The sequence below is a fragment of the Strix uralensis genome, chromosome 1 (genome assembly GCF_047716275.1).
Source record: "Strix uralensis isolate ZFMK-TIS-50842 chromosome 1, bStrUra1, whole genome shotgun sequence".
In the NCBI taxonomy this organism is placed as follows: domain Eukaryota; kingdom Metazoa; phylum Chordata; class Aves; order Strigiformes; family Strigidae; genus Strix; species Strix uralensis.
Genome location: NC_133972.1, coordinates 142,645,022 through 142,664,126, shown reverse-complemented (window position 1 = coordinate 142,664,126; position 19,105 = coordinate 142,645,022). Strand labels below are relative to the sequence as shown.

At 45.2% G+C, this 19,105-nt stretch overlaps 1 protein-coding gene across 2 annotated transcripts in view; it reads left to right on the top strand.

Moving 5' to 3' along the window:
- TPD52 (tumor protein D52) overlaps positions 1-417 on the top strand; it is a 132,501-nt gene extending 132,084 nt beyond the window's left edge. For both annotated transcript variants that reach the window (XM_074883498.1, XM_074883490.1), the window contains one exon: positions 131-417. In XM_074883498.1, the coding sequence (XP_074739599.1) occupies positions 131-284 (154 nt within the window). In that variant the 3' untranslated portion in view covers positions 285-417. The remainder of the gene's footprint in view (positions 1-130) is intronic.
- Positions 418-19,105: the final 18,688 nt, after the last annotated feature.

Here is a 19,105-nt window from a genome sequence, read left to right as displayed (position 1 = left end):
TGGACTTCCACTGCAGCACATTATTTTCTGTGGGCCTGCTACTTCAGTCTGCAGACAGAAGAGCAGCCTTAGGGGTTGCAAGACTGTTGCTTAACAAAACTTTTTTCTCCCCCTTCCCTTTTCTTCACAGAAAATACCGGACAGGAACCCGAGTACGCCTGAGACTGCTGGATCTTGAACTCACATCTAGATTCTTGGGTGCAACTACTGATACAACATTGCTGGAAGCTGATGCGGTGCTTTTAGGGCTTGTGGAAAGCAAGCAAACAAAGCAAAAGGAGTAAATGTCATGTAAATAAATGCATTTTGTGCCCTATAGCAAATTATGCAAATTAAATGTTTCTTTGGGAAATAAAAGTTTCTGTCCATATGGTTATGTAAATAATGAGATCAATAAAAGACAATAAGCACATCGTACCTGATTCTTGCTTTATTTTTATTCACTCATCTTTCTAGCACTTTTTCTTTTGATTTAAATGTAAAAGGTTAACTGAGCTTCTGTAGGTAATATTAATTGACTGTTTTCATGTTCTTGTATAAAGAATTCCAGTGTCCATCTTTCCATCCTAAAGCAACATTGATTTAAGACATTGTACTTCCATGGAGGAAGTCCAAAGCTTGCTGTTGCGGTGCTCCTTCCAGTACAGTGTTTCATACAGAACGATGTCAAGGGTTCCTGATTTGCAAGCTGAAGTGCAGAATGTTTACTGCAGATACTGGTTTTAATCTCTGTTATAATACATCATGCTTTTATCTCAGTCTGCCTGAAGAACTAGAGATTATTCTTTGCTTTAATTGGAGTTCTCCAATGTGTGTTAGTAAGTTTTCTCTGGTTGTTAATGTAAAGGAAAAGAAACTATTTTGGTGTAGTAGGCCATTGTAGGTTTTGGGTTTCTGTAAGTATATTTAAGATAAATGGAATGGGTATTTGAATGCAAAACTAAAGAATCATGCTATGGTTTTTCCAGTATCTTTTTGGAGCATTTGCTATCAGAGAGCATTTCTTCTGATTTCTGGTATATCCAAGTCTGAATTCTGCATAGTCATTTGTGATCTGCCTAGTGCCTTGCAGGTGTGGTGAGGGCAAGTGAAATTTGCCATTTATACCACTGAATTACAAAAAAAAAAGCCTGTTTAATCTTAAAGTATTTTTCCAAAATGTTGGAATAAAATGAGATTTGTTAAGGTGGTATGCCTTGTTTGTCTGCAGTGACTGTCCAGTGACAATGTGTTTCTCACTATATGTACTAATTCAGCAAAATGCACACTGGCTTAAGCATATATTACTCAAATCTACAGACACCTCATCTTTCTGCTGGAGCAGGCCATGTGAGCAGTGATGGAGCCAGCAAGGGAAGGTATAGCTCCTTCTGCCTCTTATGACTGACTATATTGGTATTTCAGTCACGTGAGGGAAGAGGAGATAAGGGATCCCTGAACAAGCAGAGTACCAGGGAGCCCGCTCCAGGCTGCCACAGCTCACACACCCCTTTCCTTGCCTGCATCTGAGAGATACTTGGATACTTGGCATCAGAGAGCAGAAACTGTGAGCAATTCTGTTAGATTGCAGCTGTGGGTCAGATTGCCACCCAAACTCTGCAAGTCTTCATATGGTCCAGCAAAATTCATTTAGAACAGGATAAAAAAGCTTTAATCTGCTTAGAGGTCTTTTCCAAAAACATTGTCATTTCTCTTTTAAAGGTTGTTGCCTTTTATTTTTTTTTTGTTTGAAAACATATAGAAAGAAAAGCAAAAGGAAAGCTGAAGTGCCTTTTTACCTGCAGTCACAGCCCTATGACACAATGGTTTGATTCTTTCTTACTCCTCTGCCCAAAATAAAAACTTGACAAAAGAAACAAAAGAAAATTCCTTTCCTACCTTTGCCCTTTTGTAACACCGAGGAGTATAGTGCAGACATCACCTGCTATGGGTAGTTTCCAAAATACATCTCACGCGTGATCTGTCAAGGAAAATATTTTTAATATAAGGTAGTTATTTGCCAAAAATACTAGGAGGAATCACATAGAAAATGCATAATCATTTTGAAGAGAATGGGCATGTTTTAGCAGATCCTTTTATAGTTTTGCAAACTGAAGTTTTGTTTCTGAAATCAGTAAGGATCCAAGCGAGAGGAAACAAGCAATGTGAGCTTATTTTGTTGCTTTAATTTGCTCATTCATCTCAGTGATCTTAATTAGGGGAGTTTCAACATGAACTTCATGGGGTGTTAGCCTCCAGGTAAAGAGTTACCCTAGCACTGGAGTAGGAAAAGAAGGCCTTTTTAAGAAGCCAGAAGGGATTTAAAATACCAAAGAGAAATCCTGTCTGTTGAATGTACCTCATCCTACATGCTCGATCAACCTTAAATAAGAGTGATTTGGCAGGAAATATATGCATTAACGTTTTGGGGGCAGGCTAAGAGTTATTTCACAGTAGGGTATCAAATAGTGATTTTATCAAATCTTCCTCTGGATAACCTTTAGAGAAGTGGCTTTTAGAGACTGTAGTGGTTGCTCTTTCAAATCAAGCTTAGTGTTTTATTTGGAAACCCACAGGTTCACATAAACTGACCCAGTCTTTCAAATCATGTGGTTGAACCTTCAATGGCTTTAGGCCGCTGCTAGCTGTTCTGGGCTTTGGAGAACCAGTTGTTCTCCCAGCTCATCTCCAGTGACCTTCAAGGCAGATATTTATTGGACCTCCAACCTGTTCAGACAAGAGTTGTCCAATGTAGGAGTCTCTCCTTGGGGTAACCTGTGCCCATCACACATTGCCTCAATTCTGTACAACTCCCAAATGCAGAATTATAATGACAGAGCAGGGATTTCTGAATGTCTTTGTGGTGGGCTGTTGGGGTTGTGTTTCATGTTTGTGACACCTACGTATGCCAAGAATGTGTAGACTACATGTCCTTAACGCAATGTAAGGAACCTCCAATGTTCATTACAACCATGATGGTATAATTGCATGCCCTTGTGTCTTTAAGACTGTTCTCATACTCCCAATATTTTATCAGAGTAGAAATTGATAATGCAAACAGGTATTTCTAGGGCCATCCATGACAAATGCAGATGCTCTTCTGGTGGTTGCCACCTATCCCCAGGAGTTCCCTTTTTCTTCATGGCCACATGCCTTTTTGCTCCTTCTCTTTGCATTTTCTGCTGCCAAACACACACAATCATGTGTACAACCCATTCTCCTTGAACAATGCACAGTGAAGTCCCCTTGTCCACATAGTTCAGATTCCTGAGTGGCCTTGCATGTGCCTTGGTTTGGGCAGTTGCATGAATCTGACCTTTTGTTTGGAGGTCACCCTTATTTCATGTATGAGGATAGTTGTTTCTACTAACATAAAGGAAGGGTAAAGCCGTCCCGGCAGCTCCTGCAACACTGTGTCTAGCCTGCTCCACCACCTGCAATACTCTTATCACATAAGTATACTACCTGTATTACTAATATTAACCAAATGAATGCTACTGATTCAACACAGCGAGACTGTGGCTGTAAGTGTAAATCCATTATTGTGCTGAGAATCCCAAGGCCGGTATAAGCAGAGTTCTGCAACTATGTTCATCTGACTGCCAAAATCAGGAATTTCTCTCTATACCATGCTGTGTTTTCTTCTAAATTTTGTAATTTTGTCTTACTCTGAAGCACTGACCAGATGGGCAAAGACAACTGCTAAAATCATACGGATTTAATCTCGCACAATTCATTTTTTTGATGCTGCTGCTGAGAAGACGTTTGGTGTTAGCAGATCTTTGTTTCTTGATCTGTTTTTCAGAAGTTTTTTTTCCTATAACAGTCTTGATTTTTGAAAGCGTTTAAGGTTTTTTTGCTCTGAAAATTCTCAGGTAACAACACAAACCCCACTTCATTAGCAGATACTCAATTCTCCATCCTTCTCTATCAGATACTCCTTTGCGTGCTGCCCACATCTCTTAATTGACAAATTTCTCACTTAGATTTGGATGAGCGTGACAGATTCACTTCAAGTAGTTGTAGTTCATGCTTGGTGTGGTGTAAAATTTACACTTGAATCTGTAACGCTGAGTGCTTTGAGAAAGCACGGAATGCCACCGCCGCTCAGTCGGGTGCTCTACATACACACTGGCGATAGAGTGCACGGTGATTCAGCAGCAGGTAGCTGTGGGCAGGTACAAATCTTCACTTCTACACAAGCCAGAAATGTTGCCACACATTCTGCTAGGAGGATGCTTACTTCTTCTGAGCCTGTGACTGAAGTGCCCATGAACTTTACCATATCCCACATCCACTTATTACTCCACCCAAATAATATACCTGAATGTCCGTAGTGCTTTCTGGTTTTACAGATGTGCTTATAAGCAAGATCAGCTTTAATAAAAATTGAACCAAAGCTGGTTTGGGTTTTAGCTGAAGCAATACATTGCCTTCTGTGTTATTCAGTTCCTGTTTTGAAGACTTTAATAGGTTTTCCTAAAATTCTATCTTTTATTTTACAAACAGAACATTAAAACACCTTACACATACTTGGAAAGCAAAATAGCTTTATCATGATGTGAAGTTGGAAGAAAAATTAAAATAGTTCAATATTCTTTTGATGACTGATGTGTTATAACAAGACCTAGTAAATCCCTCTGGGCTTGTCTGCCCTTTCATATTCCAGGCCTTTAGGTGATGAGATGGGGAAGAAGGGAAATGCTGAAGAAATCAGGCCTGCCTATTGAGAGCAAATTAACATCTTGCCACCAAAGCTTTGGCACTGAGCTTGTTTCTAAAGAAAAGAATACTTTACATTTTACTTTTCTTTAGGGCATTCTGGAAAGTTTGGGTTCCTCCTCATTTCTTAATACTGTCACATTTATAAATCAGGCAAATTATTGTTTAAGCTTTTTTTCTGACATTATTCCCTTATGCTGGGAAGGCTTTTCAGGTCTTCTGTTTTGACTAGAGAGCATTTCTGCTAGATACAAGCATGCACTCTGCATGTGTTTTTCAGTAAATTATGCATTCTGGGCAAGTGTTTATCATGTATGGAGGGTCTAGACTGACCAGCTGAGGCTATAACATTGTCATTTGGCCATAACCCAAAATAAATACTATCCCTGATATGACTGTATTAGACTAACATCACTAAGTTCTTAAATAATCCTAAATGTTCTTGTTTCCTTCTGGGCTGTGTCTTTTTCGATCAGAGTTAACCAGGCTGATGCACTCGCTCTGCACATCAGCTATAGCGAGGCAGTCAGCCGTTTGTTAACATTGCAGCCTGGCTGCAGCAGGCTGGGTGTCAAGTGCAGCCAAGAGTTACACTTCCCAAACGGGTTAATCGATCCAAGGCATACGCACCCTTTGGGGTAGGTGCTGTAGTCACTCTGTAGCTTTGGGTTAACTTCTGAACGTGGCCACATATTTAAATTATTTTTAAAATGTTGACATTTAAAGTAGTGAAAAAGGTCTTTTTTTCTCCTGTCTTTAATGAGAAATCAAAGCACTATTGAAATAATCAGCTCTGTTAGATAGCAGTTCCCTTTTGACTGCCTTTCTTTCACGTAACAGCAGCTCGGCTGGTTCAATCTTTGCTTGTCTTGTCAGCCTCAAACCTGGTTTAAGACATGTCACATACAGGAACTTAAGTGTTACTTCACAGTCTTGATCCAGTAGCATGACAAAGTTAAGGGCTTAATACATCTCTTCCCAGGGAGAGGAGTTGTCATCTTCTCATCAAAATTACTAGATCGAATACAAATACAACAAAAAGCTAACTCAAGTTGAAGGCCACAATCTAATGTGCCGGTTACCAAAAGCTAGAAACAGAGACATCAGAGAAGAGAGTTCAGGATATGTCCTGACCTGCCACACAGGTGAGCATATGGGCATCATGTTGAACATCTTTGGATGGTCATGGCTATTGGGAGAGGTGCCTGAGGACTGGAGGAAAGCAAATGTCACTCCTATCTTCAAAAACATCCTGCAGGAGGAGCCCAGTGGTGCACAGTGTCAGAACCAGAGGCAGTGGGCCCACATTGAAACACAGGAGGGAAGGGTCCTTCTGAACATCAGGAAACACATTTTCAGTGTGAGGGTGACTGAGCACTGGCACAGGTTGCCCAGAGAGATTGTGGAGTTGTCATCCTTGGAGGTACTCAGAAGCCATCTGGACATGGTCCTGGGCAGCCTGGTCCCTTCCAACCTCAACCATACCGTGATTCTGTGATCTGTTGGCATCTTCTTTCTTATACCACTGTGTTTGAACACTGCTTCTTTTTGTTTCTCTAAGTTTGTGAAAGCTTAGAGCTTCTTCTATATGCCCTGGCATGGAAATAGATGATCTGTTCCTGCGCTAGGAGGGTATGATGTTCACTTTGGGATCCAATTGGTGAAGGGGTGCAGGGAATTGGAGTTTTCCAGAAGTGGCAAAGGTGGAAATTGGTACTTTCTGTATCTCCTCGAGGCTGGCTTGCTGTTTGTTCAGCATGGCCTTCCCTGTAGTGAAAGGGAGACTGACTGCTGTGTGTGGCTGCTGCATGTGGCTGCTGCCTTCTCCCCCTTCCACTGAAGGTGTCGTTCAGTCTGCTTTATTCCTACTGCGTGTATGGGTAAATCAAGAATAGGTTCAGTCAAACTTAGTTTTCCGTAGGTTTAGGCTCCAGTACACTGTGATAAGGGTGTGTATTAGCTCAGAGTTTGGCATCAGCCACACCAAGTTAAAGGGCAGTTTTTGTCAATGTGGCTGCCAGAAGCTTCTTGCAGCTGGCACAGCTGTTCTTCAAGGACGGTTTTTCAGAGTGGCAGTGGTCCATGGACTCTTATGTTTAAACGTCCTCTCCTGCGTTCCCCATCTGCCAGAGCCCTTGCATGAGCTCCCCTGGCTTGTTGCAAGCTAGCATGGATCTAGCTGTTAAATTGCTTGACCCAGAGAAGGACATTTAAATAGGCCTGGCATGGTTTGCTCAGGATCGTGTAAGCACCAAGCAGGCGTTGGCATGTGATTTCATTGTCTCTTGAGGGCCAGACTTTGCCGACTGTGACTGAGGGGCTCGTGCCAATTTGGGTTCCCATTTGCCCCCAGAAGACCACCGCTGTGTTCACAGCGGCATTTGGGGTGGCAGGGGCTTCAGCAAGCTTAGGAAGGATGTGTCGCCCCAGTGCTCGGGGTTTCCCTCTGCTGGGCGAGCAGCAGGGAGGCGAGAGCTGGACCGGGCGAAGGCAGGCAGCTGCCTGACAGCTCGAGCTGTGAAAGAGCAGCGTCGGCTCAAAATCTTTCTGCTGTGCCCTTTGCACCTCGGGCTGCGGCTTCTTTGCACACGCTGGATCACCAGGGAGCTGAAGTTTCATTTACCGACTGAACGACTCTGAAAAAGGTCCCCCCCGTCCCAATTAGCGTTGCCAGTCGTCTGCCTCAATGGTGGGTTAAAGTGAGCTGCCCGCTCAAGTGGTGGGCGTGGGGCTGGGGGGGTGCAGGCAGGGGAGCCGCCGGGCAGGCAGGGGAGCGGCAGCGCGCGCCGGGGGGGCGCGGGGGCACCCGCCCCTCTCCAGGGCGCTGGACCCTTTCAAGCGAGCTGCGGCGCGCCGGGTTCTTGTGTGAAAAACAAGGGGCACAATGCTGGAGTCGTAACCTCCTCACCCCTGACGGCATGGGAAAGTGCACTCCTCAGCTGTTGGGTATAGAAAGGCTGCTGCAGGCATGAGAAATGTTCATAAAAATGCTGTTTAGAGCCTGCCCTTCTACTCTGCACATGTCATCTTGCCTATCAAGCTGCCTAATTGGAAAATTAGGCTGGCCTTAATTTAGAGCCCTGAAAGTTCATGCCGATAATTTCCCAGAGACTTTTTTCCCAATTATTATTATAAAGGGTTTTAGCACATTGGAAATCTTTATTGGAAAAAAAAAAAAAAAACCCACCCAGAAAGAGCAGATCTTTCATTTCAGAGAGATTCTTTGATTTCTGTGTGTGGAATTGTATTGTTGTGCATCCTGTGAATGATCATCCTGAGACAAATGTGAGCCCCTGTTGTTTTCCATGCGTCATTCGTTATTTGACTGTATGTGGAGAGCTGAGCATATTTTAATTTACAACATTATAATCTTATTTTGGAGCTTAATGCACCTGCTATTTTCTATCTGCTGAGGTTCTGAAAACAGCAGTGAGCAGAAGCTGCCTTGCAGGTGTAAACGTTTTCCCCCCAGGGTCTTGCATCTGTGGGCACCACTGATCCCGAGTCACCTAAGGGTACCTGAGATGGTGTGCAGGGGGTAGGCTGGCTGGTTGAATCCTTCCTGACTTTGATCAGGACTCAACCTTGCAGTTAGCCACATCCAGATAGCTGTGGTCTGCGCCTTCAAGATCACTGTTTCAGACCCTGTTTACATGACATGGTGAAGATCTCCTCTCTGTGCCTGGATACTGTCATCTGAGACCCCCAATGGGGCAAAGGCAGCAGTGACCATGCACGCCAGGCTGGCTTGTTTATCCTCAGCTGTTAGGACGGGGAAGAAGGATTTCAGCTGACTCCTACTTGTCCCCTGCAGACGGGACCTCTGCTCTGCTGCCGGCTGGGCAAGGGCTCGCAGAGGCAGCATGGCAGAGCACTTTTGTTGCTCCCGCCGTACGCGCCAGCAGTTGGCTGCGTTGGAAGCTGGACAGGCTGACAAACCCTCTCACTGCATCTCTAGGCAGCAATAGGAGTGGCCGACGTGTACAGTGGGGACTAAAGCATGATGTGATAAACCTGTTAGTCGTCCAGATTTTTATCCTGTTGCTGAAAGCTTCACACACAAAGCATGGGAGTGGGAGAGGTCCATATCTAAGATGATTTTCAAGGTCAACATTGGATACCTTAAGATAGATGCAGTGTGCTAAGGCCATGGACACATCCTCCCTGGGTCCTGCTGAGCCATCTGGAGAGGCTGCTGCTCTTGCACAGCTGCTCTGCTACGTCCCACCCCAGAAACTCACTCCTGGGTGAGTTTCCAAACAACTTTGACCCTGATGTTTGTACAATTTAAGGCTAGTTGGTCATTCTTGTTGCTTGTTTTGGAAGATGTGCTTACAGCGGCAGGGGTGGGGAGTGGGAGGGAGGGAGGCAGGGCATCTGTCATGGGTTGGGGGCAGTTGCCTTTCTAACTCCAGCAGAAGAGTGCTGCTGAGCACTGGGGCAAGAGGATGCCCATGGGTGAGGCCACCAGGCACAGCTTAGGGGCAAGATGCAACCCCAGGGTTAGGGTTTGGCAGGTTTAGCCGTTCTCCTGGTGAAGCAAGCTATATGTGTGAGCAGGACCCTAAGCCTTCGTCTGCCCCTAAAATTGTCACCACACACAGGCTGGGGATGAGAGCCAACACTGATGCAGAAAGAAGGGTTTTTCTAATGAATTGCCACTGCCAATTACAAGAATGATTTTCCTCGAACTATCCTATCCATCCAAGCTATGACAGCGTTGACAGCCTTGGTTAGGCTCTGGCAAGGCCGTGGAATTAAATTTTCTATGAGTTATACTAATGTCAATACAGCTTTGTGCATTGCTGTGTCTGACACACAAATCAGAAGGGAAGCAAAAGCTGGATTTTTACAGGTGAAAACCAAAACATTAGGGTAAAGAAAATACAGAGAACAAAGTGAAAACAAAGCTAACAAAACTCCTGCTCATCTCGGGATCTATCCATCCTCCCTGCAGATGTATAAGTGTTGCACGGGAAGTCTCCCTGCAATAAAGCACCCACACATCCCTGAGAGCATCACTGCCATTTCACTCCTGGTGGAGGGCCAGGCCCAGTTGGGATGCACAGAGCCAGGGGTCCTGTCTTCAGGAGAAGTGCCATTATTGTTCCACATTTATTAAATGGTTTTGAAAGGGCAGGAGGTCTTGTGGAGGAGGATTGAGTCTCAGGTGCATGAAACTGGGTGGAACAAGAGCATGGTCCCTTGTGCAACCCAGAGAGGTGTATAGTGTACAGTACAGAGTACAAATGTGCATGGGTACTGGGTGGAGAAAATAGGATGTAAAAGGCATATTTCTTCAATTTATACACAAAGATAAAAGTGTGTTGCTGGCCATCCACAGCAGTGTCTGTGTCAGCACCTTGCTACGTCTCCCTTTAACGTCATGGTAAGACCCAGAGCTCAGCCAAGTCCCTCCTGTAAAAGAACCAATTGCAATATCTCTGACTTTATTTTGGGTGCCTTGTTTGCTGCTAGCAGGGAGGGCACCAGGCTGGAAGAGCTGCGACTAAGCACCTTGATGCAAACCATGGTAGCACCTTGTGAGCTCTGAAGATCATCAGCTGGGGAGGACATTTTCCCACTCATTAGCCTCAGCTTACCTGGTATTTATAGAAAAACACAGTTGTATGTACATATTACCCTATTTGAGCTCCTTGATATGGGACTTGGTGGCCAACCCTGCCAGGGATGTGCCCCCTCTACTGACTTTCCTCTGGGCAGACCCTCACTTCACCAACGTCAAGTTAACGGGAGTTATCCTCCCTGGCTTCCACCGCTTACAATGGAAATTAGTTCAACAGGATGAAAGGTTGATGGTGGGAAAGCATGTCAGAAAATACAATGCAGAGAACACAACTCTTGGGAGAGAGCCGTTTGTTTTGTTATTTGAAAGGGCTCAGGATTTAGCCAAGGGGGCGTAGTTATAATTTACTTTAAGGGATGCTGACGACTGCATTTGTCAAGTTAGATTATGGTCATACTGTCATAAAGGATCACTCTGTTGTTTTACTGCTAGTGTATATATGCATAAGTACTCTGGGCCTCAATGAGGATAAAAATATGGTTCTGATGTGCGAAAACACATACTGCTGCCTAAATTTCCACGCTGCTACATGGCCCTTTGGTCACGATGGGACTATTCAGTGCATACGTTTGAGCATTTGAATGGATTTTAAGTCTTTGTAGACATGAAATAGCTTGACCTTCTGACAATCACACTCTCTTAATTACTTGTCCTAAATACAGGCAGACTGAATGGGATATGCCCAGACATTTTCAAACAGATGTGAGCTCAGTACTGATGAGATCGGGCCGACACAGGCACCTTGATCTGCCCATACATTCAGAGGTAGGTACATGTTTAGCAAAGTGACCTCATGCCCTTAAAGTTAGGTTTTGCTATTCATTATCATGACTTTCCTACCAATTTACGCTACTGTGCTTACAGAGTATTACTATTTGCCATCCCCCTTTTATTTCTCTTCATTTTCAATTTCAAATGCTGAAAGTCTGAGGATCTATTTTTTTTTCTTTTCCTCAGAAGAATGTCTGTCATGATTTATATTTCTTAATCAAATGTTTCCTTTCTAGTAAAAGACCTGCATAGCTGAAAAAGCCAAGTACTCCCAAGAAAGCTGCCAGTACTGCAGCCCAGCATGTTTGCTGGGAGGATGATGCTTAGCAAGGGTACAGGTGCTTCTGGGTTACTGAGCCATATTGGACAACTCTGAACAGTTTCATGAAATGACATGAAATATAGTCCCTCTCAGGCTGTGTGCCAGTGAAAGCGGGCAGACCCCTGCATAAAACAAGTCTGATCTGAGTGTAAATGAAGGACTTTGCTGCAGTTGTCCACACTGAGGTGCTAGTGAAGAAACTGCTTGGTCCTGGCTTTGGTGTTGTTCCAGATCCTTCACCATCCCTTCTTTTCGTGGGAAAAGAGGGATGAAGAACTGGATCGATGCGCAAGTAGACAACTGCCTATGATGTTTTTTCCCATTACTTTCCAAATAACTCTCTTCTCCCTTCTGCCCCATGTTCGCTATTCTTCATGCTGTGCTCCTGAAAAGCAGTAGCTGAGCTTAAGATAGTCTTTCCACCTTAGGACAGTCTTTCCACCCTGAAGGGTTATTCTGAAAGAATTATTTTCTACATGAGGGTGCGTACATTGAGGCACATCTCTTGCAGCCAGATAGGCAGCATGGGATGTTGGCAGTGCACATCTAGTTCAGCTGGAGTGGGCTGTGTTTGCTCATGCCAGGTACTCACTGCATGCTCACCTGAATGGAGGCCCTTCTGGAGCACTACCTTTGGCTTTTTAAAAATCAGGTTTAACTGGCAAACCCTGAGTTTATTATATGATGCTACATTTTTAGTGTAAGTATACTCCAATTTTGAGTCCAGCCATGCATTTGATTCCTGTGAAACACCTGGCCATGGCTGCAGGTGGAGGTAGGTTTAGTCACTGGAGCTTGCTTGCTGGCATCCAGCTCTCCCCATCTTCTCAAGTTCACAGTCCCTTGAAACTTAAACTAAATGAGAGACTGTTGAGCTTTTCCCAGTCCTTTTTGCTCCCAGAAGGACATGTCGTTAGCCGTGCACGCGCTGCAACAGCCAGGATCTGGCTGGGGTAGCGTGGGGCTTGCCGGGGCTGTGCCATGCCACAGCTGTGCCGCCCGCCCCAGCACAGAGCCACTTCTCCCCGGTGCGGGGGCTGGTGGGCACACCTCGAATTAGCCATGTGGCCAGCGTTTAACCGCAACATTACCGATTCACATCCGAACAGCTGACAGCTTGAATAATTTACTGCATGCAAATGGTGGGACCTGCTGTCTCTGTTAGTGCCGAGATCCGATTGCCACAGCCCATTAATCGTAATTGCTAGTTTGTGCTGACAGGAGTAGGGCCGTCACCCTGTGAGTGATTAGGCAGCTACCGGGGAGAGCGTCCCCCTCCTCGCCCTCCCCTGAAAGGGGGCTAGGGCTTTTTTCTTTCTTTTTTTCTTTTTTTTTTTAATTTAATTGAACTGCAAGGCCAAACCCAGTGACTCCCATATGCTGCAGCCCCCAGGCAGCGCAGGAGAAGCCCCCGCCCCAGGGGAACGGGGTTCCTTCAGGGCCTCATTGGCGCCGGAGGGATTTGTGAGGGCTGCCCCTGGGATGGACAGGACACTGTGTGCTTGTGGAAGAAGAGGTTCCCCAGCCCAAGTCCCACTGCATGGGATCAGGGCCACCAGCCCTGTCTGGCTTGCAGGGGACTGTTCTCCAGGGCCTCCCCACCTCTCTGCAGTGCAGTGCCTAGCACAACTGCCAGTCCAGTTTTAAATGGCTACAGCAAAGGAAGATCCACTCCCCGTCTTGTCTCTTAGATTTCTTCATCGAGAAGCTTCTTCATGACAGCTCAACTTCTCTTTTCCTTTTTTCTTTGCCATTTCTAGCCTATCTTCCCCACCCTTAACTGGGCCATCCTGTACAATCGCTCAGACACCCTCTCTGCATTGCTCAGGTAACTTCTCTGCTCCATAAACCCTGCAGGTTCTTCTGCAAAGCAGATTTGGACATCCGTCTTCTTCGCTGATCAATCAACTCTTCGTGAACGCACTAGATTTCTGTTTTGGGTGCTGTTGCAATGGGGGGGCACAGCAGGATTAAGCTCCCAAAACACAGCAGTTATGTTGTATTGGGGTATTTGTAGCTGCTGCTCAGCTATCACGGCTGTCGTGAGTACCCGGGAGGGTGATTTGCCAGCAGACGCAGTTGGAGCAAGGGGAAGAGGCAGAAAAGAGAAGAGAAAGCTTTACTCCCTGCAAAAGCCTGGGAAAGAGGGCTAGAAGGAAAGGAGGGAGGAAAGGAGGGAGGGAGGGAGGGAGGGAGGGAGGCGAGAGTGTACGAGGGTGGGTGCAGTGGACAAGAAACGAGGGAGGAGGAGGAGGAGGAAGAGGAGGAGGAGGCAGTAGAGGCACCAGACAGGGGGCAAGAGCACTGTACAGCCTCAGAGCGAGCCTGGGCCTGGGGAAGCTCCTCATCAGAGCTGGGCACGAAGGAGCAGGGCTGCTTGTTTTGGCTTGTAGTGACAAATGATAGTTTTTCAAGTCGTCACTTTCTAATTGATGACTGTGTGAGAGTGCAAGCCCACATGAACAACTGTCGTTTGAATGGCTGGGGGATGCTGAGAGCTGGGGAAAAAAACCCTGTGGAAATGGTGTAATGAGCCTGTTTGGCATCTCTAAGTATGTGAGCTATTTCAGGTATGTTTGCTAAACTTCTCCATTACTTGCCAGCACATGATACAGCTATGCCTGTGTGTGCGTGCATGCTGTATATAAGAGGACATGTATCCTGGTGCAATGATACACAGGTTTCCTTTAAATCTATCATGACAGGCCCCCATGTATAGCAGGTGAAAATGAGATGTGCTGGTGGTTTGCTACTCTTGTTGATACAAACTGTATTTAGTCTTGACCAACTCTTGGACATTTTTTTGTGCCTTTTCTTTATGTACTCTAGCACAAATCACAAATAGCACAAGCCCTCTGTCACCCATCTCCCCTCCCTGTCAATCCATGTGCTTAGAATATCAGCAGAAATTTTGGAAAATCTCTGCTGGGGGGAAAACACATAATCTGATCCCTTCCTTAATTAGAACATAGGTTTGATTTGTTTATCTTGAAATGTGAAAGGCATTTGTATGTTAAGCAAATACTTAACAAAGGCTTATTTCAGCCCTGCACAAATGTATGCAGCTCTCCTGCCTGCTCAGTTTTCCCAGGAATATGAGAATTAAGGGTGAGATGCAACTGGTTTGCGTCTTTCTGGTGCTGAGGAAAAGAGACGACTGAGAGCAGGTGTGATAGAGGTCTGTAACATTGTTTTATGGTAGGGATTGATTGTTTTTCCAGTGCAAGGAATAGGGGCATCCAGTGAAGGCAGCAAGAGGCAAGTTCAGAGTGAACAGAAGAAAAAAAACATTCTTCGGATGATGCTTAGCTAGCTTCTTGCTGTGGGATGCTGGGGAAGCTGAAAATGTGCACAGATTGAAGGGGAGACTCCACAAATTGAAGGAGGGGAAAGCTGTCAGGGGTTGCTAAATGCACAGAAGCCGCTGCTGGCTGAGGCAAATCTGCCAATGGTTGGAAGCTGGGCAATGCTGGTCTGACCCAGTACAGCTGTTCTTATCTCAGTCATCCACCTCAAACAGGGGATCTGCTCTCGGATGAGGTGTCTGGGCCACATCCTATGATGTGCTGTGTCAACCAGCTGCGGTTGGCTAAAACTGAGCTTCATCCATGACATTCCTCTAACCCCACCATTCCTCTGGATAGGCTTCAAGAGCGCTGTATCCTCCAAGGCATTTATCAATGCATATCTGTGTTTAACCTAGGAGCAGTGACTGGCCTGAAAATCACTTTGCCTGAGCTGGCCTGTGAAGGAGAACGGGCATCTTCAAAAAAAAAAAAAAGGAAAAAAGAAGAGGCCACAACATATTGAATTTATCCTCTTTACCTAGACCTCTCACCTCTCTGAGGCCTGGCACACACACCTCTTCTGAGCAATCTTCCTGCAGTCAAAGCCGCTCTAAGATCTCTGGGTATTTCCATGGCTGAGGTGATTACTTTACCCTCATGTGGAAGAGGAGTTGGTCCCCAAAGCCCTGCTGCTCATGATGCCTGCCTGTGGGATTTCTCTGACTCAGAGGAGCTGTTTCCCATCGCACGTAAACACTGGCCATGGAGCTCCAAACTGCAACTGCCACCTTGCAGCTTAGGCCTCCTCAGAAAGCACTCAGGGAAAAAAAAATCAGCCACCAACAACTACGAAAGCAAGCAACTTTTTGAATTTGGTTAACAAATTTAATGTTTTTTCATTGTTTTGATCTGACATCTTATTTGTGAACGATGGTCATGGTGTAGATATCTAGAAATCTATTTTGAAATGCTAGAAAAGTGTACTTCTCCCACACTTATTCCAGCTTCGTCTTCCACATTTGTGCTGCACTGGGACCTGTTGTACCAGCCAAGGCGTGGAAAGGTCCTCAGCAGCTCTGCAGGTGCACAGGCTGCTAAACTCAAATGGTTTTACAAGAACAAATTCACTAAACAAGTTTAATTTGGATATTTTTCTCTCTTCACTTAGGTGACCTTGTGGTACGACCCTCTGAAATGCATCTCTGTGGTGGTGGGATGTTCCGAGTGCCTGCTGGCTCTGCAATGTGCCATTTTCTACATCTCAGTTCTTTGCTCCCCCTTTATGCTTGGCTTTTATAAAGAACCATGCAACATAACAGCAGGAAGAAGTGACACTTTGATTGACCATTTTACATAATCTTTAACAATAGAAGGGTTTTAGTGACTTAGTACAGCCTGTACTCAACATAAAACCCAGTCTGTTATCTAGAAGTGCTTAGATGGCGAGATAAGCTGTTAATGCTAGTGGAGGAACATTACTGAATAAGAATACAATGATGATATTTTTTTTTCCCACTTCCACTCTTTTTTCCTTATTTAAAATGTTCCCTTGAGCATTACCCGATAGACTTGAGTCCTGCATCAGGTCATTGTTTTGGTTGGACAGGCTGAGATCTTTTCCTCATTTTAGCTGATGCTAAAATTGTGGTTTTTTCCTTCTTTTTTAAGTAACTCAAGATATAAGCTAACTAAGACACACATGTGTTCCAATCTGATAGAAAGAAGCTTTTACATCCTAAGAAGTAAACCCTTGTTCCAGATTACAGGGATAGGTATTATCGAGTGATATTAATACTTAAGTAAGAGAAAACTTTATATAATGAAAATTTCCCCCTTTTTTTTGCTGAAACTCTTGCTGAACTAGCAGCTGTTGTACTCCATACCAGGATGTATGCTGATAGGTGTTGAAATAGCATTTACATTATGTAAATTGCAAACAAGAATGATACTAGGACAGTCTTTCACCAGAACCATCTTTTGGGGCTTGTCATGGAGGAATTAGAAAGAAACCCACCTGCAGCCACCCCAGAGGTGCCCGTGTTTGCCAACTGAGTGGTGGGAGAGCAGGGCTCTTAGCTTCCTTGTATTCAAAGGTGAGGAGAATGGAGTCAGGCTCTGACATCTGTCCTTTGCATGTGCACCTCAGTTCTCAAGTCTGCTGGTTGCCCTCAGCTCTGCAGGAGGAGAGTGTTCTCCAAGACAATGCTTCTGTGCTGTCATCAATGAAGGAATCGATGCCTTCATGGAACTGGCCCTTCCCAAAGAGCCCCTCTGTGAAGTCCATGAGGGATGCTTGTCCACATGTAGGAAATCTTAGTGGGTCTGTCACACCACATGTGCATCACCTCCGTGTCAGGTCCATCCTACCTTGCCAGGAGGGAGAGCCATGTGGGGTCTGGAGGGTGCCAGGGTGACTTTTGCAGAGGGAGTTGGCCTGGGTGGGAGTTTCATTTTTGCAGGGGAGAGGGAGGTCCCTGTGATGTGAGATGATGTGTGGAGAGATATCTGGGTTGGGGAAGAACTGCCCTCTGGAATCCTGCCCAAACTCTTAGTGCTGCAGAGGGGTGGTGGGGAAGCACCTGGGCCCAGTGTCTCTCCCAGTTTGTGAAGTGATGAAAGTGCAGCTATAGGAGGGGCAGCAGTTCTGCAAAAATGTCATTGCAGAGGGTAACAATTCAGCATTGTCACATTATGGCAGGGAAGGCAAGTGTCCTACTGGGACATGTAATAGGAGAATAGCTTGGTAGGACTTACAGCCTCATCCTTCCACTCTGCTCACACATGTGTGGCTTCCACTGAGGCACCAGTTCCAATTTTAGTTTCAGTACTGCAAAAAGGAGGTAGGTCAGTTGTTGAGAATGCAGAAGAAAACAGTGCTCAGAGGCCTGGGATATGTTTCTGAGGAAGTATTGAAAAATCAGTGTTGTTTGGACTAATGACAATATAGAGGGCTTCAACTACGTACACATCAGCTGTGGGGAGCAGCGTTCTCCATGTCCATGGAAGACAGGAAAGAAAAGCGATGGTTTAAATGGTGATAGGGGAGCGTTGCATTAGACTTCATAAAATCATTTCTATCAGTAAGGAAACTGAAGGAGTAGGAAAAATTGCCTGAGGGAATTTGTGCAGCTTTTGTTACTGGAAATCTTTAAGAACAGCCCAGACAAACATCTACCTGGCTGCTCTCCTGCCCTGAGCAGGGGAGTAAGTGAGATGACTTCCTGAACTCTCTCCTCTTCCAGGAGCTATTCAGCGGAGGGTGCTAACCATGTGCTTGAATCAGACTGGAGTCATTGGCTTTGTCTTGGCTAAGATACAAGTGTTATAAAAAGTGTTAAAATTGATCCATATTCAGGAAAGCATTAAAACATACGAATCATTTCAGACACGTTTCTCACCCGGTGGGTTTTGTCTTGTATAGGAAGGAAAGGGCTGGTAACAGAATGTCTTAATTAACACATTTCAGAACTCCAGTGTGGATGCAGTTGTGTAGCTTTCAACATCTCCTCGCTGGCCAAGTTGAAAGCAATGCTGCCAACACTTTCCAACACATCTTTAAATTCCGGACAAGGACCAACGCAGAGGGGTTTAAGCACATATTTAATATGAAGCATTTGCTTAGTTTACATGCTGCCTGCAAGGGTGCCAGGTGGAGTGTTTCATGTCGGGGATCGGTGCTCAGCCGGCAGGAGGACACGCTGTGGCGGAGGCGTGCGGATGTGCCCAGCCTTTGCTGGCAGCCCATCGCTCCACGCACAGCTCTGCAGCTGGGACATGCAGCCCTGGGCAGGGGCTGCTCTCCCAAAATCTGCAGTGGCCTGGAGTTTCTGCCCAAGAGGACCAGTGTGCCCAGGACCCATCAGAGCAAGTGACGTGATTTCTGGTCTCAACAGAGTGCAGTGGGCATGGCAAAGCAGTGGCCCTTACGGTGATGAGAGTTTTGTCTGTTGTCTGTCTGTCAGGGGAACACCAGGATGTGTAGGACTTCGCCATCAGCTCTGCTGGATCCTGGGTGCTGAGAGCAGCTCCCGCCTGCCCCAACACCCAGCCCCAGTAAGTCAGGTGCCTCCACTTCATCTGCTCATACTGCCCCATTCATTGCTCCGAGTAAACTCTACCGTGTTTTTCATTCACCTCCAACTTTTTAATCTGTCAAATTATTTAAACACCTCACTGCAGAGGATAAGATTTAATACTGAAAGTAATGCACAGATGCTGTTATCGAGGCAAAGCCTAATAAGTAATGAAATGTGAATTAATTTTTTCTTTTGAAAGTTTTTTTTTGTGTGAAAGTCCTTCTCTAGATCTTGCACAGTTGGATATATTCTGTTAAATTTTTGCAGTGTGAAGTTAGTGGAAGAATAAAAATTACATACTTTTATATTTTAAAACACAGTATTTAGAAGACAGAGACATTGTGAAATATTTGACCACCTT